The sequence below is a fragment of the Neopelma chrysocephalum genome, unplaced genomic scaffold (genome assembly GCF_003984885.1).
Source record: "Neopelma chrysocephalum unplaced genomic scaffold, ASM398488v2 Primary Assembly neopelma1_124, whole genome shotgun sequence".
Lineage (NCBI taxonomy): Eukaryota > Metazoa > Chordata > Aves > Passeriformes > Pipridae > Neopelma > Neopelma chrysocephalum.
Genome location: NW_020897786.1, coordinates 2,817,610 through 2,844,881, shown reverse-complemented (window position 1 = coordinate 2,844,881; position 27,272 = coordinate 2,817,610). Strand labels below are relative to the sequence as shown.

Here is a 27,272-nt window from a genome sequence, read left to right as displayed (position 1 = left end):
CTGACAGTAAAAGTGGAGACTTTTGCTTCACCTACTCTTGTGTGGTAGCAATGAAGATAAAAGTCCCAGTTCCCCCCTGCTTTGCACCCAGAAATAGGCAGCAGGAAAATGGCTGCAACATCAGAGAGCTCTGTACCACTCAGCTGGGAGTTCAGTAAGCCTCAATATACCTTAGTGTGGTGTAATTATTACATGACACTATTTAGTTCAAACATAGAACAGATTACATTAACAAATTCTACATTCATACTCCACTGACAACAAAGACAGCTTGAACTTGGGTGCATTCAAATAAGGTGGACACTCACGGAGAAATCGCTGTCATTGTCAGTCTCGATGTTAATGTCATTGTTCTCCTCTGCCTCAATCTCCCTGGTTAACTGCTCCTCCTCTGCAATAGCACTGGCAATGGCTTCTTCATTGGCCTTTTCCAAGCGATCTGCTAACTCCTCTTTCTTAGCAAGGACTTCTGCCATGGACTGTAGGAAACATGACAAAAGGGAAAAAAACAAAGTCACCAGCAAGCCCAAAAAAGTGGATTCCATACAGTTAATACAAACTACACGATATTTTGTTGAACATCTCATTACTTGTAGTTCTTTTACTGCTATATTTTGTGAAGGTCACTGAAATATAAACCCCACTAAAACTGTTAGCAACCATTAGCTCATTTAATAGCTACGTGAACACTTAGGAAATCAATCATCATTCACATCATTCCAAAACATATGACACAAACACTGTCATGAAAAGCAGCAAAGACAGTTCTTCTGTAATTATTGTTTTAAATACCCACTCATAGGGACTAAGCAAGGCATACTCTGAGACATTAATGCATGGCCTGCTGTTGTCTTTTGAATCAGAATTATGCTCCAAAGTACTATTTAAAGATGAAAATTATCTGCATGAACCATATCTGGAAACTTTACTGTAGTTAATACAATGGAATCTCAGGCTGTACTTGTTTTTCAACATGGATGACAAGAGAGTGAGGCAAGAATGTAAGCCTGAAAATGCTGACTGATTGTCTTTTCCTTCTCTAGTGTTCAGTATTAACCAGTTCATTTCCACTCCAGCCATCAAAAATGTGCCACGATACACAAACTGGTGTTTAAAGCAGTGTAATCCGCAGCAGTAAAATGCTTCCAAGAGACACAGATCCCACCAACCTGTCAGCACCCTGAAGTGTTAATAACTGAGCATCTGGAACAACGTTAGTGGATGAGTTGCTAGAAATCAGCTCTAAAAGCAAACAGGTACTTGGCTTGGCAATTACCTAGCAGGAGTCCAGTTTGCAAAAGATGTTAAAGGGAAAGTGATTTACAGGAAAACCTCTGCAAATCAGAATTTTAATCTAGTTTCTGAAAAAAGAAAAAAAAAATAAAACCAAAAAATCAAAGCAAAACCTGAAAGTATAAACCTGGATTTTATGTAACATTAGTGCAACTCTCCACTCAGACAATCCCAGCAAAGCAGACACACTCTGAGACCTGCAGAATTCTTCTCCAGACAAGAAGGGACACCCTTTTTGGAAAGCCACATAAAAACAGAATACTGACTTCATATTTATTGCTTAAGAACAGCATTCCTCCAAATTGCTGGTTGTAAAGGAAGACCCAGGAGAGCAGCTCAGTTAATCTAGGGCAGAGGTCTACCTTTGTTTCTAACAGAATTTTGATACCCTAAATGTTTCCAGTTTGAACAATTAGCAAAACTGGAGTAAGAATGTAATGAGTGTGACTTAAAATGATTGACAGTGGAAGAAGATAAAAAATTAGTGCAAACATCAAAAGAGGTAATGAGAGCATTGATATCCTTATTCCAAATAACACATTTATATCTTTCTAGTTTAAGTTCAGAAACTTTACTGGAATTAAATTCTGTCTTTTTTCTACAATACTTGATAGATTTTTCTATCATTTTTACAGCGGGCTAACAATAAACACTGTGCAACAGAATGAGAAAATTAAGGCTTATATTTATTATTCACCTGGAGATCTTACAAGATTTCTTACCAATCTGGCAGCACTCACATTTGAAATATCTGAGGCATCCATTTCAGTTTCAGTTTTAGCTTTTTCTGTTTGATGCCAGTCCACAGTGTCAGTGCTCTGGGAGGAGGTTTCGTTCAGCTGCACAACTTTGGAAGCACAGTCAGTGCTGGGGAGAGCTGGAGGCATCTCAGGAGCTGCTGGTGAGGAATCTCCTTGCAATGGTGTCCCAGGGCTCCCATTGGTTTCTGAGGCACCTGCTGGGAACTAACAAGAGGCATTTGCCAAATTAACAAAAAGTAACACACTGATTTTCAAAGTCACTTAGAGTCAAACAGATTTAAAGAAAATACCTGGCAACTTTACAGTGAGTGATGCAAACAACTTCACTTATTTCAGGGGCTCATAACCTAACTTGGATCTTTTTACCTGAAATCTATGTATGACATGTGCCTAACCCTGACTTTTTGGAAACGATGGAAAAGCTGTCCACATAATTTTAATTACCCTATTTGTGCCAACAGTTTAATGCATTTCCATAAATGTAACTTGAACTAGCCATTATTTCTTAAATCCTTTTCCAATCTGGTCAGTGCATAAAAGCTCTAGACAACACCACCTTCAGAAAAAGCTCTGAAGAAAAAGTTGTAACAGTTAAGGTTAGAAAATTGTTTAAAATGATGTACTGACCTGAGCCCTCTCAGTAAGAGGACCTTCAGGCTGCTGTAAAGGATCCTGCTGTCCCAGCTCTGTGCTTTCGGATGCTCCACTCTCAGTGACTGAGCTCCCAGGTTTGTTTTCTGCTGGTGGAGAAATGGCATTTTCTTTGTCACTGTCACCTCTGGACTTGAGGGATTCTGCAGCCACAGGAGGTTTTGTTGCCAAAGCTGTGGATCGGGATCGAACGGGCCTCCCGCGCTGAACCGTCTCCCAGCCCTCGGCATCCTTTCGATCTACAGCGAGAAAACACACCCCGTTCTCAGAGAGGAGGACTTATATAAATAGAAGCATTAGAAACAACTATTTTATTACAGTATTACACGGGTTGTGTGAGAAAAATGTTCTCTTTAAAAATCAATACCAAAAAAATCGATGAAATATTCTTTAGCAGAGCTTTTCACTTCAAGGAGGGCTATTACTTTCACAGACACTGAACAACTCTATTCTTGGGACCTTTTCTGTTACTGCAAAAAGGGAAGCTGCTCGTGCACAAAACTGTGTGGAAAATGGCAACGTGTACTGAAGTTTTCCATGCCCATGTTGCTGTTTCATGAGACAGTAAAGCACAACAAAGCAACCACACTCTTGCTTTTCTTTGTAACAACAGTAACGTTAAAGGCTTTTTGTGAAAGTGCAAATACAGACATAACTGCACGACTTAGTGTGGAAAGCACTGTCCAGAAATGTGGTTTACTATTCTTCCAGAGTATTTTCTTTACTTTTTTTTTTCCATTTGCTCTACTCTGATAACAAAAATACGCTAATCGGTGTCAGCTCTCGGAAAATTTCTTTTCCTGGATTCCAGGAAAGAGGAAAACATTGCTACAGTGGGACTGCAAACTGAAAGAGAAAATAAAAAAGCAGATTTGCCCCAATTTACTTTGATTTCTATATGGTTGTTACATAAAACTTGCTGATCAACATTTCTGATATCTAATCTTGGTACATACCTGAAAAGTTACATTTGTCTGCCTAAAGTATCAAGTCTTAAGTGTGACCAGATTTCCAGAGTATCAAGGTGAACTCCCTCTTAAATATGTAACATTTTTGTGGTCAGCAATTAATAGCAGCACATAATTCCCCATGTGTCTTGAAACAACTGTGAGTGATTCTTTGAGGCCTGACGGTACAACTCACGACTGTGAGAGGTAAGCTCACACCTGTCTTATTTGCTAAACAAAAATTCCTGCAAAAAACTCAAGAACTAACTTGTAACTAACTTTTATGATATTGTCCAATATAATTTTAGCATAAGCTGGTTTTAGGATCATTCACATAAAAGGAAGAGAAGGGTGTGGGAGAATACTTTAACCTAGAGGAGCAGAGAAGCAAAAAAAACAACACTAAATGGCCTGTTGTAGAGGGAGAGAAATAATCTAGAATACAACTTGTATAAAAAATTACTCTCTGGGTATTTCTAAAGTTTTTACTAACAAAGATGGTCATGCAGCTCAGGCATAAAGATTAGAGCTTGAGCTCAAATATTAGGGTTTAACAGATGAACTGGTCTAAACAACCTTTAGTAACCAGCAAACCAGAAATGAGTCTAAACCACAACTAAGGGCACTTTCATCCTTTGCTGCCTTTGCACTGAGCATTTTACACACATTAAGTGCTTATTTAACTACTGGGTTCTTTTAACATCTCAGGATAAAACATAGCAGCCAGGCCCACAGGCTGGTGTAAATCCTGAGTTACCAGGGAGGTTAACAGGACTGTTCTGAAAATTACCTTTGCTGCAGCTCCTGTTTTTATACAACTTTATAACTGTTCACAAACATTAACAATACTGGTAATGACATGCAAAAAGATAATTCAATTTGATGTTTTATTATTGAAACTGTTTTACTCTAGGAAAATGGCTGTGTATTTTAAACCAAATTCCCAAACTCTGTGTGAATCACCTGGCTAATCTCTTCAGATCCCTGCTGGGAACCAGAGACAGGACAGGTCTGCAAAGAGCCTTTCTGCTCTCCTTCCCTATGTGCACTTGCACACATTTCAGTGTGCCCCACTGACTGCAGAAGGGAATGGAAGTCAAAAAGATACCAATTGTATTTTTTGCTTTACCACAAACTTCCCATTTGACCCCTGTAAGAGACTTTAGCTTTATTTTCATTTCTTCATCTTCATATAGACAAAATATAATTATCTACAGGGCCTAGTGATGGAAGCATGTTATTGCCCTCTCAGAGACAATCTTATCTCCAACAATACTCCAGGGGTTTAATTCCATAACAATCACAATCAGATTTACTGCAGAAAGCTCACAGCACACGGCCTGTGCCAAATGTGTCCCACTCCATGGGACAAGGAGTGCTCAGGCCCCGTGGGTACCACAGCTCCCACCCCACGGACCTCAGGAACTGCCAGGACCACAAAGGCTCTGCTGTACAAAGCTTATGATAAAACTTGGCCAAGAAATTTCCCTGGCAAGTAATATCCAGACAACAAAGAGATTGTTCAGAACTGCTAAAATCAACCAACAAATGGCCACTGCTTTGCTGCAGCAACCTGTGGATTGCAATTCCTTTTCCTTGCCATTGGCAAAACTAACACTTCACTTCTACTTGTTCTGAAAACAGGAGTCAGCTCTTACCTAAAGGCATCTTTTCTACATTAAAAATATCAGAAGATACCCTTTTGTAGTAACTACTACCTAAAGATAATTTTACTAATATATATGATATATTAATCATATGTGTCTCTTAATAATTGTACTAATATCTCCTATCTTTTACTAATATGTATTGAAGTTAATTCTACCAAAAAAGAATATTCTTGCCTGTCTTGCCTAGTTGATTCTTTGTCTCCTGGTGTATTTCTTAGTAGTCTAAAATGACAGAATTAATCAGAATAAAATTACTCAGAGCATAGCAAAGCCATAATCACACTTACTGAAGTAGGAATGAATCTTTTTCCATTTGTTCACTGTCAGATCCATAATTATTACTCAAGACTCAACCAAGCATTTTAACAGCCCAGAAATACTTGTGTTAGAAAGAATATTGTTTGGTGAATTCTTTAAATACAAAGCAGTTTTTAATGCAAACATGTATTCAGACTCCTGAACTATCTGGAATCAGTTTAACAGTGTGATGCCATCTGACAATTAGCTGTGCACAAGAAGTTACTTGTTCCTTTTAATTCTCCCATCAGTTTAGTATTCAGTCACTTCCAGACATGTTTTTAACAAAGAGTTTGCAAATACATTTACAAATAAATACGTTCATTGACATTAGATCCCATCTAATCTGAAGCAAAGTTAATAGTCAGTAGGGCACCAACCTTCCTCCACATTTTTTCCCTAAGTCTGGAATTCTTATAGCCCAGTAGCCATCTCCACAGGCTAAGTATCACATGCTGGATTTGATTACTGCCAGAGTTCTGTTAATGAATAATTCATTTGACTACCTGGATCATTCTCTAGTTTCATGTGAACTCCCCTGTCCCTGCCTGCTCTTGTGTTACATGAAGTGACAAACCATCTGTTACCTTGAGGCCTCACAGCCACCAGGGCCCTGCTCGCTGGGAGTGGCTCCATCTGGAGGAACTGTCCAAGGAGCCTCCCTGGAAACATTAGGAACTGAAATCCAGGCAGCTATGTGCAAACTCCTGGGAGTTCTACCTCAGGACACGTATGGCCATTGTAAAATTTACTTGCAAGTCATATCCTACCAAAACCTATTTGACCTTCCCCAGTCATTACTAAACTTCAGCCCCAATTTCTTTTAAATCTAAAATAGTATGATTGTATTTGAGAGGCACTTTGGAAACCATGATTACCTGAGAATATGGAAGCAAATCTAGAAATATGAACTCAGATAAAACACAGCTACAGGGCAGAAGACATGAAAACCAGAAGAATAAAATAAGTTTTTAAGAAAAGAGAAAATTTAGTGGTGCAAGCAATGGTAAACTTACCCGTCATAACAAGAGATGGTGAGTTAACAGCCAAGATTTTAATTAGAGAAGTTAATTGTCAGACTAGTTTTTATGATCATTTAATAACAGAAGGGGAGGAGGGAATATAAAAAAAGATTGAACTTAAAATTTTCAACAGAAATTGTGCTTAAGAATTTGACAACCCAGTCAGGATTGCACTGTGCCTTGTTGTCTGTGCTGACATTCCTGCAATTTGTTCTCAATGTGCAGAAGTCACACACACTTCCACAGGATCAGGTGGGCACAGCTGAGCCCAAACAACAACTAGATTTCAAGTGTGGCAACAGAAAAGAACATTCAATATTTCTGAGAAGTTCTGGATTGCCCTTTCTTCTAAGTTCTATTGTAAGCACCTACTTCCATTCTTAACACACAATCTGAATTTGTATAATCTATCTCAGCAGGGCACCAGGGAATTCATGACCAGAAACTGGTCAGACAGTAAGAATAGACTGTTTCACATTGCAAAAATACTCAAGCATTAAATACAATTTTTTTAAAATTCATTAACATATTGAGGGTAATAGTAAGTTTAACGAGGGAAATGAGATAAGATGATTTAACCTCATTTAATTATGCATCCAGAAAAGGAAAGATTAAAGAACTATCTGGAAAAATAATGCATTTTCTCTCTCCCTAAGGACTTATTTAGTTAAATTTGGAAATTGCATCAACCATGAAACAGATACAGTATCATACCACTCATCCACATCACAAAACCATTGTGAGACCTAATGATAATGCTGTTGGAAATCAACGGAGGAAAAGTGTTTCAGGGAAATCCTGCAGAAAGCTGCAAGCCCCAGCTGGGCTTTGGGTGGGCAAGAGAGCATTACAGGGGCAGGGGGAACCCTCCTTCCCCCAAGGCTCACATGTCCCCAACAGCTGGGAGTGCATTAGCTGGGGAAGGGGCAGAGCAGATGACACACCAGCCTCCAGCTGCTCCAACAATGCGTGTGAGGAGCCTCGGGGGCTCCCTTTGGGTCAACCTCCCAGATTTTCTTGTGCTCCACTCAGTGAGGATAACTGGATTTTACCAGAGTGGTTCTAGCTTCCACATGAAGGATTACATGCTCCTACAGAGAACCTGATTTGTCAAAAACATTACAATTCAGCCACAAGAAAATCACTGAAATTCTCCAATGTTCAATGTCAGCAATTAGAGATTCTTAAGAATACACAAAGTTTTTAGCAGGAATGACTGCTATTTCTTAAAGTTTCAAGTTTGAATTTATTAGTACATTTGATTTGAAGATTACTGAACACTTGTAGGTGGTTTCACTCTTTTTGGAGCTCATCAGCTGCAGGTAAACAGCCAACAAAAGACAGCACAAGACTGACTCTTCAGCCCTCTAAAAGCTAACATAAGGATAAGGTCTTTTTTTTTCCTTTTAGTCTCTTAAAAATACATTATCCAGATGGAAATACAGATCACTTTCATTCCCTGTGTAGCTAATAACATAGTCCATATGCACAAGAATCCCTGATAAAGGTACTGCAGCAACAGCTTGGAGCCTGTCACTTTAATGTGAGCAATAATCACCAGAGAAAGGTTTTGTTATGAAGAGCTTCAACTACTGAGATATACTAAAAGTGGAATTACACATCAATTAAAGTGTTGAAAACTCAGCCAAACAGCTCCTGCTCTCTAACCAGCTCAGGGCAACTGTAGAGAGCAAACTATTCCCTCACACAAACAGCATCCCTCAATCCCCATGCAAACCACCCTTGGGAGCATGGTTTGGACAGTTCTGCTCCAGCACAGGAATCCACAGGCTACTGCACTCACTCAGGTTACACTGCAAGACACCTGGACAAGGTATTTTAGTTCCATAATATGCCACAAGTCTGAAAGTCCCTATCCATGACTCCTCCTACCACTAAGTTGAATGTACAACTATCATAAATTAACACATCCTCGCCCTGTAATTTTTCTTTAAAAAATAAAAAATTGATTTCTTTTTATTTTCTTTCAGAATATCCATTTCTACATCCTGCTTGCTGGTTTTGCAGAAAGTCATCTGGGACCACACATGAAAAAAATAAATTAAAAATGCATCTCTGAAGATAATCTCAGGGATCCAGTGTGTGCAAAGAAAGCAAATGGTAGTTTTCTGTGTCTGCAACTAAATGAATCTCTTCTAGAACAAAAGACCCCGAATCAAACATTCTCCAAGGATAATCTTCAGAGAAACAATTCAAAACTAAAGGTGGCAACTCTTGTCTTCAAAGGAAAAAAACATCAACTGATACTTCAGGACAGTTCTAATAACATGTTCTCCCAGGGCACATAAAACTATCTTGAGCTCTGTACAGATTCCTGGACATGCAATATTCTTTATACTGTTAAACCATCCCAAATTGCAGTCAGTTAGACTGCCAGTTTGTAACCAAAGTTCTTTTGTTTTCCTGGGTGTTATAAACTGGCATTTTAACAGATCAAATCCTAGTTAGTGACAATACAGTGGAATGTTACCTACACAAGAAAACAGACTTTTGGCTCAAACTTAACAGTTACAACGTAAAGTGGCATTAATCTTTTATCTCCATACTTAATTTAAATGCTGTACTTCGCAAAATTAGATCTAATTTTGCTTAGAACACAGGTCATCACATTCTGAATGAACTTTTTACCACACAGTTTGTGCAAAAAGAACTTAAGCCACTGAAAGGGACTTGCCATTTTTCCGCAATGACTTCTGTGCCGGAGGTGCCAGACAGGCTTGTGCTGTTGCCAGCTCAGGATTGGCAGCTTTAGTTCCATGGTTGGCTTTTACCTTATCAGCCCAACTTACACCAGCAGGAGCCAGGCGTGTAGCAGAAATGGTCACTGCAGGGTTCCTAAATGAAAGTCACAGCTCTTTTTAGTGCCTGATCAAAGAACAGAACGGTTTGTTAGAAAACTTCACCAGAGTCTGTCAGAGACCAGCACAATGGTGCTGCACAGAACCACTTCTCCTTGGGAAAACTACCCAGGTTGCAGCAATTTGCACTGAAAAGCTGTTGTAATTCACTCAACAAACCTCTGTTTTTAATAACCAAGATGAAATTTAATCTTTGTGATACTGATTTCTGAAGGAATTCATGGTTTTGGCAACCAAAGCATCGCATCACAACGAATTCTACATACTAAGTCTTGAAAAACATTCCTGTCATTTTAACCTTGGTGTTTGATTATTTAATATTCCTAATTCCTTTTCACGAAAAATAATGAATAAAATTTTCCTACTCATCTTCTGTGTAAGTGATTTTATTTATCATACCCTTCTCATTATCTCTTCTCCAAATTCTTTTTGCATTCAATACTTTTGGATACTTCTGATTGTTCCTGTTTCCAGTGTCTGTACTTTTCCTACACTGCTTTTGGGAAGAGATGAAGATGAGCACAGGTAAGAGTCATTCACTATGAGTTTCTACAGTGGACACCACAACCTTCTCTTCTGTCCCCTATTCCTTTCCTAATAATTCCTAGCATTCTGTCAAACATTTCTATAGTACCAAGTATATCCAAACCTTTATTTTCTATCCTATTTTCTCTCTCACACACACAAAATATTGTAGTTGTCTGAGGTTGCCTGGCTTTGAGACACACAAGCAGACTAAGACAGAAGAAAAAGGCTGCAAATGTGAAGGACAGAAAACTCATCTTATTCATTGCTGCTCTAACACACACAGTTGCTCATCATCTCCCTGGGATGGTGAATAAAACTGCTCCAGCAACAACAGCAACATGTAATGACATCCAAAAAAGGACTTAGCTGAAAGACAGCATTATGCTGAGCTGTTGTGTTCTAATAAAAATAAAAGAGCATTGATTTCCAGCAGATTCCAATCTTTCATTTGACTATTTGTGCATATTTTCTCCCCATCACCCCTCATTCAAGCAGACACCTTTCAGATATTGTCAGGGAGGTATCAAGACATACTAACACCACTGGTCCCATTCTTCCACCAAACACATTTTGTAGCATTTCTCCAGAAATACTAGATATGCAAAATTTAAAAGAGCTCAATACTCAGAGGTAGTGAGCAAATAGTGCAGTGTTACATCTCTGCTGAAGACACTGCTCAGTTATGGAACAGGAACAGTGTGTGTCCTGGATCCCAACAAACCTGAAGGAACTAAAACACACACCCTGAGAAAGATTTAAACTGGACACAGACGTGCTCTCCACACTGACACAGCACCAGACAGTGCTGCTCTAAATTTATGCCCATTTTTGTTGAACTGCTTTCAGACACTTTCATTCTAACCAGTAAAAGATGTTTTACTGTAGTACATAACCTGCTCTACATTTTAAACAGTATCAGTTTTGCCATTCATCAGAATCATCATAATCTCACTTTACACTCACTCTTTCTGACCTATATTTACTTCTGCACACTCAGCTGGCCATTCACATTGCATCACTGGCAATTTTAAAATGCCAATTACAGACATTTTGACCTTTGTTTTGTAGAGGAAGGAGAGTACTAAAAAGATAACATGAAATACACTAATAGTATTTTATCTTTAGCTCTTTGGAATGACCAGTAATTAAATATATAACAAAATAAGGAAAAAAATTAAGACCTTGACAGAATTTTCCTTTACAGGCCACAGGCTTTTCTTTTACGAATGCATATAATTAGTTATATGATTTAATAAACAGCAAAACAATATATTGGTTACTATAGAAAAACAGTGCCTTCATGAACTCTGCTTCAAATGAATCTTTATTTAGCTTCAATAAACTTAGTAGGTAGTTTCATACCCAAAATTTAAACTTCTCCGAGCGTTTGATGTCACACTAATTCTGTCTGTAGATGGACTTGGGATCACGTGGCGTCCTGGAGACATTTTCTTTACTTCCCAGGCCAGTGAAGTAGGTCTGCAAATCCAGGAAAGAAGAGTTTAAAAATACAAATCACAGTAACTATTCCTCTGTCACCTTAAAGCAAAACCAGCACCAACAAACACTACAAAGTACTAAAGAATCCTGGTGAATTTAATCATTCATCTCGTCTTAGCAACTGTTTCTACACCAACTCCAAACCATATCAGCCAGAGCCATACCAAAAATAATGCAAACTCTCAAGACTACACTGCTTATTTCAAATGTCAGTGTGGAACTAAACATCAAACCAAGCACTTAAAAGGAAAGGATCAGGGTAGGACTGGAAACATCCTCCAGTTCTAGTGACAGTGACAGTGCACATAAAATGTCCTCACACCAATTTGTCCAAAAGGAAAATTGGTTCTATTTGCTGAAGCTCTGCTACAAAATGAAATTTTCTGTGAACTTTACTCTCTGTAAAGATTAAAAAAAAAATAAATGTAATTACCTGCTCTGAGCATCAGCTTTTTCTAGCTTCTCCTGTAGCTGTATCCAGTCAATCAGTGCTTTGAAGTCCCTTACATAGTTATCAAGCATCATCAGGACTTCCTGAAAAGCAACCATAACATCAATCTTTGTATTTAAAACAAAGGAACCGAAAAGAAAGTAGGAAATTTACTACTCTGTAGCTTTCTCATTAAAAATAAGCCCAAGAAAACCCAGAGAGTTAAGATTTTTATGTGAACAAACATTAAAACATTTATCCTAAAAAAAAAAAGGTGCAGATTTTCTAAGATCTCTGGGAGCATCAATGTGTAAGGACAAAACGGCAATATCTGACAAGAAAATAATTCCTAATGCACATAAGTATCACTGTTTCATGATTTATTCTCTTTTTTTGGTAAGAGTTATCTTTTAAAATATGCTGGACACACATTACCAAACAGGGAAAACTGTCTGTAAAACCTGATAGACCTGTGGAAGACTAAAAATGTCACAATTAATCTGTTTGTGAAGTAAAAGTTTACAAAACTACACAAAGGCAACTCCATCAGATTCTGAGTAGGATTAAACATATGCTGTCAGGAATGACGTGGGTGTGCTGGAAATTTATTCAAAATATTGAAAAATCTTGATTAAGTAGTTTGAATCTAGAACTACATGTTGGTCTCCAACAAATAAAATTAACTGTTACAAGAAAACACATAAAATTAACTGCACTTCACACTAAACCAGGAAGAAATTCAGAGATAAAATGCCAGTGGCTGAACAGTAGGGAACTAAAACACTTGTTTCTGATTAAAATATCCTTAACTTGGAGAAATTATTGACTGTATCTACTGATTTCCATCGAAGGTATGAGTGTAGTACTTATAGTAAGGTCAGAAGACATACAAGAAACAAGGAAAAATTCCCAGGTAAGTTGGGGTCCTGCTGCCTTTACTCAGACAACAGCACCATTTCTTCACAGCAAAGCAGAGCTTAACACAGTATGATTGAACTCTTAGTTTTGTTCCCTGAGCAAACTACAGCTCTCCACTGCCACTGGTAAGGAAAGGAGCAATCCTTTACCATGCAGGAAGCTGGGAAAACACTTGTATTCCACATATAAGCTCAAAAATCATTGACTGAATGGGATAAAACACACACAGACATCAGGCACCTCCTCAGCAGAGCAGATTATCACCACACATGAATGCCTAAGAGAGAGAGTTTGAGCTCCTGTCAATCAGAAAGAGCAGCATTCATAACTACTCCTTCCCAGACAAGACAAATGGATCCTGTACTCTGTGATGACAACATGCTGAAAATAATAAAAATCCATGACTAAAGATTGAATTCTATGAAACTTGCATGAGCTTCACGTGCAGAATGTGAAGCACAGACATAATTTTATGGTAGAATGACCAAGTGTTGCTGTTTTACAAATTCTTTACTATGTCAAAATCATTCCTGCTGGTGTTAAGAGAAACTTTTCACTCGAAGCACATAATAATTACTTAAAAATATTTTGGGAAGAATTACAAATGAAAAGGTATTGGTTCTTAACAGTAAAACTTTTGACTCTGAAAACAGTAAAAGCTCTACTACAGTCCAGGTAACTAATGCACATTTTTGTAATGTCACATGCCATTCATCTTTACTTTTAATTGTCCTTTTAACAGAAAAAGGACCTCGAATGCATGCAAAGTGCTTTTTCATATAAAATCATATGGATTAATATTCATTTTGTTTAACCCTAACTTTGAAGCTCAGCTTTGGTTTTCACATGGATACCCTTTTAACTGATCTGTACGACACATGGAGGTGCTGGCTGCTGCAAGGGAAAAGTCACCAGGAAGTCAGGCACCAGGGAAACCAAACAGAATCCCATTGCTGATGTCAAAGTTCTTCTTTGTTTTGAAATATTCCCCAAAAAAGCTAACAGAAATTTTTCTTACAATGCAGTTGGTTTACAGCACCAAAATAATTCTTAAGTAAGGCCTGCTACAAGAAATGAACGAGTCAAGTGTTTTAGCCAGCTCTTTTTTCAGTTTCACTAATAAAATTTCAGCTTTCTAATCCAATTCATGTCCATTTAGGTCAGCCCATACTAAGTTGCACTGACTGTTACTAACAATAAGAGCATAGAAAGCAAAATTTAATTCTGAATCATTTACTTTTCAAGTCTGCCACTGAGATATTCCTCACCAAAAAAAAAAAAAAAAAAGAGAATTCATGTGAGTATGAGTTGTATTTCAGATGTTAGCTGGCAGAGGAAAAAAAATGCAATAAATGGCTTAACCTATTTTAAGGAATGTTTAGCTCCACATTATCAGAAATGATCAGAGCAGCCCCATGCAGCTGTAACCCGAGCCATGTTTTATGAACAAGGGAATACAAACAAGACAAGCAGCTGGAGCGGCCCCATAGTCACTGATGCACATCTTTCTCCCTAAAGCCATGAGGGCCATTTTGTCAAGCAGGATGAAGCAGAACAAAAGTGGCTCTGAAAGCGCCGTTACAGGCCTGCAGATAACTACATATAGATGTACAGCTAAAATTACCAATTAGTTTACCAATTGGCTGCAACGGATTCGATTGGTTTGTAATTAATTCTGGTGGCTGGCGCGCAGAGCGGCCGGTCGGCGCCATCCCTTTGTCCTCCTGACACACAATCCCGGCGTGCCGGGCCCTGGGCTCCGGGACATCAATACAGCTCTGCCGCTCACCCACGGCACCGAGGGCAGCAGATATACCCTGTGGTGCTGAACCAGGGGAAACGTGTACCACTTGAGAAGGTGCTGACAAAAAGGAACCTTTATGGGGTAGACTGTGGCTGCACCGGAGTCAGAACAATTTTAAATCTCATTATTTTTCAAGGTCATATCCGTCCCATCCAATTTTTAAAGAGACAGTTCAAACTAAATAAGAAAGCAGGACTGCTAAAAAACAACACTTAAAGGAAAATCAGTGACATAAAACTAGAATCAGTCACACTCCCGTTTCCTTCTCCTCCCTGTTCTGTTCAATTCTCTGATCAATAGTTCTGCATGTCAAAAAGTCCTTTTTGTGTTTTTGCTTCTTTTCTCCAGCTCTCAGTCATTACTTTGGTTTCTATGTATTTATTTGAAAGTTGTATTTCTAGTCTCTTCAACTGGATGATCGTATAAATTACTTTGTAATCAATATGGACCTCTAAGAGCAGCTACATCAGAATAATCCTGTATTGCCCAGTCAGGACTTGGATCCTAGATAGGCCCATTATAATCATTCAAAACCAACATTCACTTTGTTTGGAAATGCCTTAACAGCTCTGAATTGTTGTCTTCTCCATTTATTCACCCACTCTCAAACAAGGAGGAGGGAAACAGGGAAGATATGGAAGACTGGGATTTTAACGGTGCTACAACCCAAAACAGCAGCATGTGCATCAGTCACCACAGCTGAACTTTATCTTATTCTCAAAGCTAGAAATGTCTGTTCTATTTTACAAACTGTGACTGCTTTATACTGTTTCATTATCTATACCTAATATTTTAGATTATGTATTTACCAAAGCAAACTCCGGATTTTTGTAATGGAGTATGTTTTTAGCACACAAACTAAGTTCCTTCCTTCTTTCTTCAAATTTTCAAGGTTAACTGGGTGTTTCAGTAATTTGACACAAAAATTGCTTTAAAAAATTCCTTGTAGCCTTTTCCTACAGTTGAATTACAGATAATTAAAGCCAGCTCTGGGGTTAGGTTCAACAAATGTGATTGCCAAAGCAGTTCTTACAGCTTTGGGAAAGGATGAGAGGAAGCAGCTCCTCCAGCCAAAGGACTCTCATTATATCAACTTCAGTAGAAGGTAAATAACATTTTAAAAAAGCACAAGGTCTCTTAGATCCATGTGTTAAATGCACCTCAGTTGTCCCTCAGTGATTGACCTCCAACACAGCAGCCTCAACCCACTGTCTGCCAAGGATGTGCTCTGGAGGAGCATGACCATTACCAAAGGAAATCTTCTCCCTAAGAATTAGTGCAGCAGCACATGCATGGACTTAATCACATAAAATTGAAGTATATATATATGTGTGTATATATATATATATATGTGTGTATATATATATATATATATATGTCAGATTCAAAGGATGGAGAGGCAGGAATAGGGATACCCAGGCTGTCAACTAAAAGCCATGCCAGCTTTTCAGTATCTGGCTTTTCAGGACAGATGACTGTTTTGAGAGATCTCATCCCTTTTCATGTGGGAGACTGACTGCCCAGTCCTTAACCACTTTTCCTGTCCTTCTCTGTTGACTCCTCTGTGGAAGATGACAACGATGAACAAGTAAATGCCCAAAGAGAGGCAGGAATGCTCACAAAGAGATTTCATAGAATCATAGAATCAGCTGGGTTGGAAGGGACCTCCAAGATCATCAAGTCCAACCCTTGATCCACTGCTGCTGCAGTTGCTAGACCATGGCACTAAGTGCCACATCCAGCCTCATCTTAAAAACCTCCAGGGACGGAGAACCAATACTTCCCTGGGCAGCCCATTCCAATGTCTGATTACCCTCTCTGTGAAGAAATTCTTTCTAATATCTAACCTAAACCTCCCCTAGCACAGCTTAAGACAGAGCTCTCTTGTCTTGCTGAGAGTTGCCTGGGAAAAGAGACCACTGCACATGGACTGCCACAAGACAGCCACAGGGTATTTATTTATGAAGATATAAACACCCCCTTGGTAATTGTGTCCCAGTGCAGAACTGGAAGGTGTGGGTTTTGTGAGTGGGCAGTGGCAGCCTCGCACATTCCTGACACACTCCTGGGGCAGAACAGGCTGTCCTGAGAGCCAGTGATCAAACAGGGGATGAGCCCAGGTCTCAGTCTGTGTGCAGAGATAAACCAGGAGAATTTACACACCCAGAGCCAAAAACAGCCCTCAAAGAGGCTCCTCAGCTTCTGGGAGGCCTCAATCACCTGGACCTCACTCACAGACATCCCCCTGATTGAAAGGCCCTTGCCAGAGTTGATTCAGTTGGTTCTTTCCCGTAACCTTGTGCAATGTGTCAAATCCTTTAAGGGAAAGGCTTCACCAGGCTCTTTAGGGTACCCTGTACTGCCTGTGAGAAGCAAAACAACAGAACTTCCCTGCTGAATTTTCCATTTCATAAGTGGGAATAAGAATCTCAAGCACAATTGAACTGTTTCCACTGAATTAGGCTGATTTAAGAATGTATCCATGAGCTTTAGAAACAAGGAGAGAATCTACCCTGGCCAAAACCTTACAGAAATAAAGGTGAAAAGACAAAAGACTGTACAACCTTTGAGTAATGCTAAACAACAACTTAAAAGGAATACAGATTTAGATTTTTATGTAATGAAATTCAGCTTTTTTGAAAGGAAAAAAACAGCTGAAGTTGTCATTTCATCCTTGGAGGAAAAAAAGTTATAGCCAAATCAACTAGAATATATCTAATCTTTTATCACTATTGCACAAACTGATTTATGTACAGTAAGACGATGCTTAAACTTCAGAACTCTTGATTTATTTCAGAAATTATTCAACCATGTTCATTCTATCTTTATATACAAAGCATTCAAGCCATATCTATATATCTATATACATGATTTGAGAGTTCTCAATTCCAAATCAATAGCAAAATACCAACTTCAGCAGTGCCCAAAGCTGAGAGGAAATACACACAGCCAGTGATCCTCTTACACACATTCCCACTGTTTGGATCCTCACCACAACCCTCCCGTCTGCAGTTTCAACCACAAACAGCCACTGGAGCCCTTTCCCATTTGGGAGCATCAAACTATTATCCTCAGTGACAACATAATCAATAAAACTATACCAGCTTGTAAGGATACAGGAGAGCAGAGGGCACAAAATAACCAAAAAATGCAACTAACACTTTTATACCAGGTTAATGTGATTATTTTAAATGCAGAAGTTGTCATATTTCATCTTTCTATGGGTCTCCTTTTAAGACAATCTTTATACAACTAAAATGTTTCACTAGAACAGCACATGCCTGTTTGACCAGGACAGAAGCTTGAGGAGATATCATTTAAAAAGTCAAAACAAAGGAATTTTTTGATAATATCAATACATTTTAATTGAAAGAATTTTTCAAAATCCCACTTAAAAAAAAACAATGAAAGAGAGGTTAACAGTGTAACCATTTTGGTTTCTTATTTAATATTATTTCCCACCTATGTCCAGTAGTAAGAATAAAAATGGTACTTCATGAAAAGGGCTAACAGGATACTCTGTCGAATGAGCCCGAAAAGTAAATGTGGTAACGTGAAATTTCTCATTTGCCAAAATCCTCTCAATGCTTTAGGTACAGCAGAAGTGCATAAATCCATTTGTAACTGAGCTGACAGGTCTGTTAGCATCTCCTGTAACATTTTAACCACTGGATACTTTTCTATGTAGTATAAAAAGTTTGCAAAAAAGAACAGGAAAGTGAAGCTAATCCAATCCCATTTTTAGCATGAGCTTTAGTAAAAGTTTGTTACGAAAGGAATCTTCATCTTAAAATCAAAATATTCAGAAGACCAGTACTGTCATACATAAAAATGGAAAAAGTATAAGAATTAACTCCTCCTGCCCAAACAGAAATAATTTAAAGAACCACAACCCAACAAACAAAAAACCCACAACAAACCATCAGGGAAAAAAAGTCAAAGTAGTTCTGCCAACTGTAGGTGGAGTGGAGCCTGTTTTCCATGTTCTCCTTTCTGATTTCTCTTATGCCAGAAGTGACATCCTGACATGCACAACAACACATTCTTATGAAAAACCAAAACCAACCAAAACCCCACCTCACACACAGTCCCTCTTCCCTCAGCTGGTGTGTTCCTGTTCTCTTGTTCCCTCTCTGAATTCCCTGGTGCCTAAGAAAGAGTGAGGGGCAGTTTTTTCTGCACTGTGAACCTTAGCAGGATGTCTTCTTCCAAGCTAGTCACCCACCCTCATAAAAATCTATAATGACTAAATTAACTTAAATTGGTTCACTGATATTAAAAGTTATTGCAGGGAAATCATGGCTATGCAAGGACAGACAAGACACACTGTAAGACTGCATCACACCTGGCCCCCTAAGTCCAAAACCCTAACAAAAGGAAAATACCCACTACAGACATTCTTTTCCTGCCAGTGAAGTGTAACATATTTTGCCAAGCCACATCCACATCATTCAGCAGAGTCAGGGAGATACCTCATCAGAGCACACAGAATTCACATTATGCCATTATTCCCATACACCTCAGCCAGAGGTATGAAATCACACTGCATCCTCCCAGTCCTGCACAGCCAGTGCTGGAGCTGTCCCTGGAATAACAGGCAGGACCTTGTCCCACACATCACTCCTGCACCAGTGGACACCCAGCTGACACAAACAGGGAATGCAGATCCGGTTCATTGCTCCAATGTTTTCAAGTCACAAGAAAAGGCACAACCAGAGATCATCCAAGACCTGACCAGGAACTATCAGAACAGCCAATGCAAAGTATGAAACCTTGGGAATAACATGGTAACAATGTCTCGAGGGCTACCAAAGCCAAGGCAGTAAAACAACTGTTTTAGACAAGCAAATGATGATTATTTACCTGAACTGAGTCCCACATGGACAAACTGTAGTCATCAAACCAAAGACTGAGTTAAGCTAATTCTAACACAGGACACAGGCCCTCTATTAAGCTGCATGAATTTTTGAGAAAATGTCACACAAGTGCTTCTTAGTCAATACCATTTGCCAGCTGAACTCTCAGACTTGATTTATGAACTCTTAAAAGGTTGAGATACTAGAGTAAACACCTTCTATATATTCCGTAATATGAAAGCTGCACTTAGACAAGATATTTCAGTTGGTGAAGGACTGCAAGCACTGCCTTTTCATTATCAGAGGTGAAGACGACTCACAGTATGCACAAGGATCTGTTGTTTGCTATCACTGATATTCCACCCATTATTAAAACACATCTCCACACTAATGATGAGTTTGATCAACCCCTAGTTGAAGCCCATGTACATAGTACTTAAAATGTCTATTAAGAGCTATGCAAAGCATTTCTTTCAAAACACAGAAGCTAAGACACCCTGCTGTAGGAGATTAGTTACAAACATTGACAGCCTCATCTCTGGTAGACACTGAACTGCATCGGTTGAAACCATCACAAAATAATGACAATAAATAGAATTGACAAAAATGAAACATTATTAGTAATAATAATTTGCAAGACTAAACAGTTTTATCCTCCATATCTTAATTAACAGAAATATTAGTAATCTATCAAAAGAATAATCATGATCATTTAACAGCAATCTGGAAAAGAAAATCCCAGAGATAAAAGACCACAGCAGAAACACATATTCCAGATGCTCAGGTAAGGCCACTTTTGTGCTGAGAAAAAAGATCTTTTAAAAGGTAAGAGTAACATGAATGCCACATAAGTCCTACAACAGATGGCACTGGACTGCCTTGCGTCCTCATTTTTGTTTTTTTCCACCTTTGTTTTGCAAACAAGTAACCTGGTCCACACAGATAAGACATCATTGCCAGGTGTCTGCTAAAATGAAGACTTTTCTCTCAGGCTACGCAGCATCTCCAGCCCAGAGCAGCTGAAGCAGCCTGATTAAAATGTTGAACAACATCTAACCCCAAAAAGATGTGATAATGACACAAATACGCTTCTGTCCTTTCAGCCACAAAAGTTTCAAATGCTAATCTAATTACAGTTCAAGGCTGGCTGATTTTCTTAAAGCAAAAAGTTCTATGGAGAAGTTTCCTGAGCAGGAAGACAGTTGAGTAACAAAATGGTAAATTGTATTAGACCAACCAGTGCCTTGGAAGCCTTTAGCTACTGTTCAGCTTTCAAACCTGCTTCCAATGAAGTGGATTTGTACGCTAATCTCAGAGTCCATTTGGCCGTGTCTGATTACAGCACAGAACTAGATGCACAGGATAAGGAAAAAGTTTACTTAAATTGATATATGAAATTTTTTACAGTGATTAGATAATCATTTCCAGAATGTGTTGAGTTTTCAGCCATGTTTAATATGAAAACAAAGCAATATCTTGAACATTTCTTTTTATAACATACTCTGGCTTCTCTTAATGCTTGTGATAAATTCGACTTCTAAAGAATGAGTGATTTTTATTAAATGACAAGGGTATTTCTGCAGATCTACTAGAAAATCATAATAAAATGTAAAACAGATGCACAAGCTATTACAAACACAGGTTATTTGAAACTGGGAAGTGACTTACAGTGACATCCCAACCAGACATTGCTTATACTCAACAACCAATCATTTTCTGAACAAAGAGAAAATTTGAAGAGTGATAACTATCACTGCAGAAAGGGAGCAGGGTGTAATTAAGCCACTTAACAGGAAGCAAACAAATGTGAAAAAGGCTGAACCACAACAGTGCCACCTACAGTAAAATACTAAAAGTATTTTTCCTACAGGGAAAAATAAATCAGTGTTCAGTCAGCAAAGTAACAAACTCAGAACTCAATAAACAAAATTTGATTTCACCAAAATACTGAGATCTAATAATATCACGTGCATCACAAGTTTTACACACTTCAAAAAATTGTCACTGCACAATATGAGAGCATTTCTTAAATATGAATACATACACCATCAGCCTTCAGAAAATACAAATCAAAAAGTAACGTGTTTCTGAAGCTCTAATTCCTCATTTACCTTTTGTTTTAAAGTATAAAAAAAGCCCCAAAGAAGCCACGTGAGAAGGAGAAAGCACAGCTGCAGCCTTACCTTGCACTCCACCACACTCTGATCCGACTCACACGTGACATAGATCTCATCGACCGCCCGGCGCAGGTTGTCAAACAGAAATGCCCAGTACCGAGCCCGCAGATCAACCTTCCGAGGCTGCCTTGTTTTCGTTGGGCTTTTGTCAAAGTTTTTATCTCCAGCTGCTGCTGCTGTTAATTTACAGTCTAGGGTAGCGTTCTGAAAACAAGATACACGGGAAAAGGGAAACAACAAACAGGAGTATGGTAAGGGGTTGGGTTTCTGTGCAACACACGTTTTTTAAACATATAGAAACGCTTGTAAACAAGAACTTCTTCACTGAAGAAGAGGGTATCAACCCTCTGACTTAAAACACGCTTTCTTAAATATAGGCAGCAGTTATGTACAGTTAGATTCTGTTTCTTTGAAATTTATAATATTTGCATTGCTCAACAGTACGTAATACTCTGCCCCTCAGCACACTGGAAAGTTACATTTTCTATTTACATATCCTGTATTACTTATTCTGACACGTGTGTGCATCCAGAGATGAAAATAACATTTCATTAATAAACATACCAGCAATACCCCATCACAGGCACATTCTATTACCAAGACATTACATGTGGCATTATTGTTTTTAACCCTCATTCTAACCTGTGAGTGTTAATGCCAGTGAAATGCTGATGTGGCCCTAAAACACAGACTGACTGATCCAGTGCTGCTTTGCTGCACAGATGCAGGGGACAGCCAACACCCTAAATGTGATGGGTGCACAGGGAGAACAGCCAAAGCTCTTCACAAATGCTGGCACACACAGGAATCACCACGTTCCTACTTGGAAGCATTGTTATGTTGCCTCAGTGTTACATTTTTCCAGGTGACCTGCTCAGTGCATGAGGGAAAGGCTGTGGATGCTGCCTACTGAGACTGGAGTGACAGGACAACAGGAAATGGCCTCAAGTTGTGCCAGATGAGGTTTAGGTCAGATATTGAGAAAAACTTCTTCTCTGAAAGGGTGGTCAGGCACTGGAACAGGCTGCCCAGGGATCACCAGAGATGAATGGTGATTCCCAGGGATAGAATCCCTATCCCTGAAAGTGTTCAAAAAGAGGTGTGGATGTGGCACTTGGGGACATGGATCAGTGGTAGCACAGTGGTGCTGGGTTAATGGGTGAACTCTATGATCTTAAAGGGCTTTTCCAACCTTAATGATTCTATGACTTGGCATCTGTTGACCTTGTGCACACAGCTCAGTGACCCACGTGGGGATACATCTCCCTGACAGAGTCACTCATCTGCACAGGATATTCCCAAGGATTCTGAAGCACATTTATTTGGCTGAAAATACCAAACCAGCACTTGGCCTCATGACACTGCCTTTATTTAACTTGAAATTCTCTACCACAACAGAAAAAAACACAGAAAAATCCTGCTGCCATAGCAGACTTCCATAAGCTTCTGCATTTCATAGCCAGGTGGAAGCACCTGCAGTAAACCCAAAGTGACACCCAACTGTGTCCCATTTTGTGATGGAAGTATTAGCTACATGTTAAAATAGTCTGGTTTGGATTGGCTTTTTTCATTAATGTATTTATTTTAATAGCACCTTCAATGCAGTCTTGATGCACTGATCCACTGTGACACAGAACTAGAGAAATAATTCTTACTACAGTTCACTTGTAGGGATTACTGCAAAATACCATTTTAAAAACTCTGCTTTTGGTGATTGAATAAAAACAATCAAAACCAACCCTGCACAAGTCAATGCACAGTGTTTATAATTAGAATATCTAATCATTAACTAGAAATACTGCAATTAGCAAAATAACTGGCTGGGATTCAAGCCTTTTTTGTCCTGTACCACACGTCATTACACAAATTCCACTTTGTAATTGCTGTCAAAATGGTTATGCTCTCACCTGCATTTGTGTTCAGATGCCAATTGTTCTGTAAGAAGGGGGAAAATGAGAACCTGATTTATTACCATCACACCAACATCTCTGCTACTCTTAGATTTCAAAGTGCTCCGAGTGTACTCGGGGTGAACCCCAGCCAATGTGTGCATGAGAGCCACGTTCAGAAAACACACGTGTCATAAACCACCAATGAACAGGAATTTCAGAGAGGTTTCATATTTTTTCTTCTATGGCACCACAGCCCCCTCTGAACAAACTGCTTGGAGAAAAGATGTTCCTTAGCTGAGGTCTTGTATATAAACCTTTAAAGCAAAACTTACACTGGCTAATTTACAGCTCCTTGAAACTACAGTTTATAACGATGCAACCATAAATAGAAAATCATAAACAGCTATATTAAAATAACTTTGTTACCTGGTGCTGCCTGTATTTATAAAATGTGACCTTAATAAAGTGAATAGATTTACATCATCCAGCTAATACTGTTAATCCAAAGGATAGGTTGTTTTGGAATGGTAGCGATGCATAATTCCTACTATTTGCAAGATGCATTTTCAAATGTATCTTTAAAAGATGGTGCCATGGAACATGTTTTGATATTTAGCAATAAATGTTATCCATCTGCTGTATTTGGCATCCATTTATCTTCTCTCTTATATGTCAGGCATATTTTAATGAGGAAAACAGCACATGTAACACCTCTGTGGGTTGCTGCAGTTCCATTATTACCCTGTAAGCAAGTTTTCAGGGTCTCAGTAAAACCTAAGCAACATTTACAGTTACCCATATTCCAGCAGAAGACCTCTGAAAGGATGAAACCCTCTAAACTACCTGATTTCTTGTAAACACAAGTTTAAAGTAGTATTAAGTTGGTGGTTTGTTGTTAGAAATAATATTTTAACTTGCAGTGATAGCTCAAACCTTCAACTGCAGAAGATGCAGAGCTTTTGTACCTTTGAAGTTAAGAAACATGGGAATACCCCCCCTTCCATCCCAACTAACCCAGTGGGGATGACTAAAGTGATGTTAAAACTGAATCCCTCTTGGTGGTTTTTTCTGGTTTGTTTTGATTTGGGTTTTTTTTCTAACAGTTACAGTAACTTGCCTTGGACTTCTGGAAAGTATGAAGTGTATATTTTTGCTCTCAGGATGCCAAAATTTACTGAATGTAGATTTGCCAGCACTCTACTGAAAGGAAGATGAGGTTGATAAGATCATATGAAAGAGCTCTTGTAAGTTTATTTTCTTGAGATTAGTGGCCCATTCATATGTAAAGGAAAATTAAAACTGAAAACTCAACAAAACCAACAAAAAAAAGCCACCAATTACAGCAGTATCAAGTGTCTGAAAAGCAGCAGAAGTAAAGGTGCTGAATGCCAAAGTGAAAAGCCAAGATGCACAGACAGTCAGCACTCCATTTCAACCCTTAATTGCACCCACTAGGAATGCATTGTGTCTACAAGACAGTTCTAGTACAGCAATCCCACACAGAGCCAGTGAACAGCAATCTCCTGAAAACTCAGTATTTACATAATCCCCAAAACAGACAGAACCCAAACTGTGCAGCACAGGACTCTCACACCCTAAAGATTCTGAGGGTAAACCCTTACAGGGAGCCCCAACTACACCAATCAAAATCAGTCCTCACAGACAAGGAAACCAGAACACACAGTGTGAGAAGAGAGAATACAAGGTGAATAGTTACTAAATTAAACTGCAAAAATAACATGTTTATGTTTTAAACATGCAAATACGTCTCTATGGAAGCAAAACCCTTTCTTTTTTCAAAAAATAACGTCTTCCATATGCTTTATTGTCAAATTCTGACAGACTGCCACAAAACACTAAATGGCTAAAGCCATACTAATGGCCAAATCCATTAATCAAAGAAAAACAGTGGTTAAAAATATGAAACACAAGGAAACATTGAGATATTACTTTATTAATGGAATAAAGATTGTCAGTCACACAGAAAAAAAAACATGAATAAGAGCACTTTCTTCTTTACACTTCTCATTCAGACTTGTCTTGCAGTCATAACTCTTGGAAATTTTACTCACCTGGACTTTTTTCCCAAATAGGGTATAATGACTTCAAATAAGAGCATTTCCTCAAATTAGAAACTGGGGAGAAAGGCAGCCCTTGTACAAGCAGCATGCTTACAGGAAGAATATCCTGTAGCATTTCACTGAACAGCACTTTCCTCAAAATAACTTTAAGTCATGCATCCAGAAGCTAGGAAGGGCCAAAAGCAAAGGCTGAGGAAGATAACCTAAATTCTGGCAATTTTAACTTCTGGATTCTTGACTTTGAAACCTGTATGCTTTAAAAATACAACATGTGCACAGTTTTGGACAGGTATTATTCAGCCAATAATGTATCAATGATCTCAGAGGAAAACATTTTGATGTCATCCATTTGATGTCACAATAAAAAATGAGCAGATACCTGTTTTGCAGTCTTGTGTGTTCCTTGAGTCACCCTCTTTGTTTTTCCACCAGACTGCCATTTCGATTTTCCTGTGGGGGGAAGCAACCATTTTAATCAACAGCAGTGATTTTAATTAAATAGAGCACTCATATCTCATCTGGCAACGTACTGAGAGGGGCACAATTTCTGAGTTAAGAGGTTGGGCAAATTTTATATTCCAAATATATATCCCACCGTTCAGAATGTGGATAATGCCAGAAAACACTCAAAAAGGAAAAAAAAATACAAGATAGGTAAGAATTACAGACTTCATTAAACAAAGATAACCTATCTTTGAGTGTTCAGTGCCTCTGAAAATCATATCATTTCAATGTACATGTCAAATATGATACTAGTTCTCTATGCAGATTTAAAAAAAAGTCTTCTCTTGAATGACTGTTTGATCAGATATTACAGAATTAAAACAAGAAATGTATTTGATAGGAAAAACAAATGTAATAATTTAGTTTTTCTGGAACTGTTCAACCCACCAGTAGATTAAGTATTTTCTGCCAAGAAAGACAGGGAAAAACAGAACTTGGGCCTGGATTTAGTTCACCGACATTCAGGGAGCCAAAGAAAGAGAGAAAAACATTCCCAGAAGACAAGTCAGTCCCCTTAAGATCTGAAATGCCCTCTCAAAGGTACCTGCCTCCCTTCACTGCTTATACAAAGTGACTTCAGCAACTCTGCTTCCAAAATCAGTTTAAATGCCCACCCCCAGAAAGGAGGATTCCAGGCCTCAGTGCTGTGGTGGTGGCAATTCACTGATTTAGAGTTATCTTGGCATAGAAAAATCTGTGTTAGCCCAGACCAACCTGATCTGTCAGCACTTAATCTTTGAGATTTGCTGGGGGGTAATATGAAAAATTTTATTCCTCCAGCTCAGTATCTGACTTGCTCAACATGAAAATCATAGGATCCAATTACCAAAAATGTAAGATAGCTAAGACAAAATAGTAACCATGGCAAGAGAGCTCTCTAGCACAGATTACATCTAAATAAAAGCTTCAAGATTATTTAGCTGGATGAAGCCAAGCAAATCAATGCATTAGTTGAATATGGTCCTCCCCTAGACCACGAGATCATTCTTGAATTGCAGAATTGTCCAGTTGAGTTTTTAACAGTTCTGAGGCCAAATTCCCTAACGCAGCCCAGCTGTTTTA

General features: G+C 38.6%; 1 protein-coding gene across 2 annotated transcripts in view; it reads right to left on the bottom strand.

Moving 5' to 3' along the window:
• Window positions 1-27,272, bottom strand: part of SCAPER (S-phase cyclin A associated protein in the ER) — a 142,855-nt gene that overhangs the window by 105,636 nt on the left and 9,947 nt on the right. The window contains exons 4-11 of one of the 2 annotated variants that reach the window (XM_027698128.1): window positions 26,086-26,156; window positions 21,740-21,937; window positions 11,982-12,082; window positions 11,411-11,527; window positions 9,337-9,497; window positions 2,682-2,944; window positions 2,034-2,258; window positions 303-479 (exon numbers count right to left, since the gene is read on the bottom strand). In XM_027698128.1, coding sequence (XP_027553929.1) covers window positions 303-479; window positions 2,034-2,258; window positions 2,682-2,944; window positions 9,337-9,497; window positions 11,411-11,527; window positions 11,982-12,082; window positions 21,740-21,937; window positions 26,086-26,156 — 1,313 coding nt within the window. The remainder of the gene's footprint in view (window positions 1-302; window positions 480-2,033; window positions 2,259-2,681; window positions 2,945-9,336; window positions 9,498-11,410; window positions 11,528-11,981; window positions 12,083-21,739; window positions 21,938-26,085; window positions 26,157-27,272) is intronic. The other variant, XM_027698129.1, reaches the window with a different exon arrangement.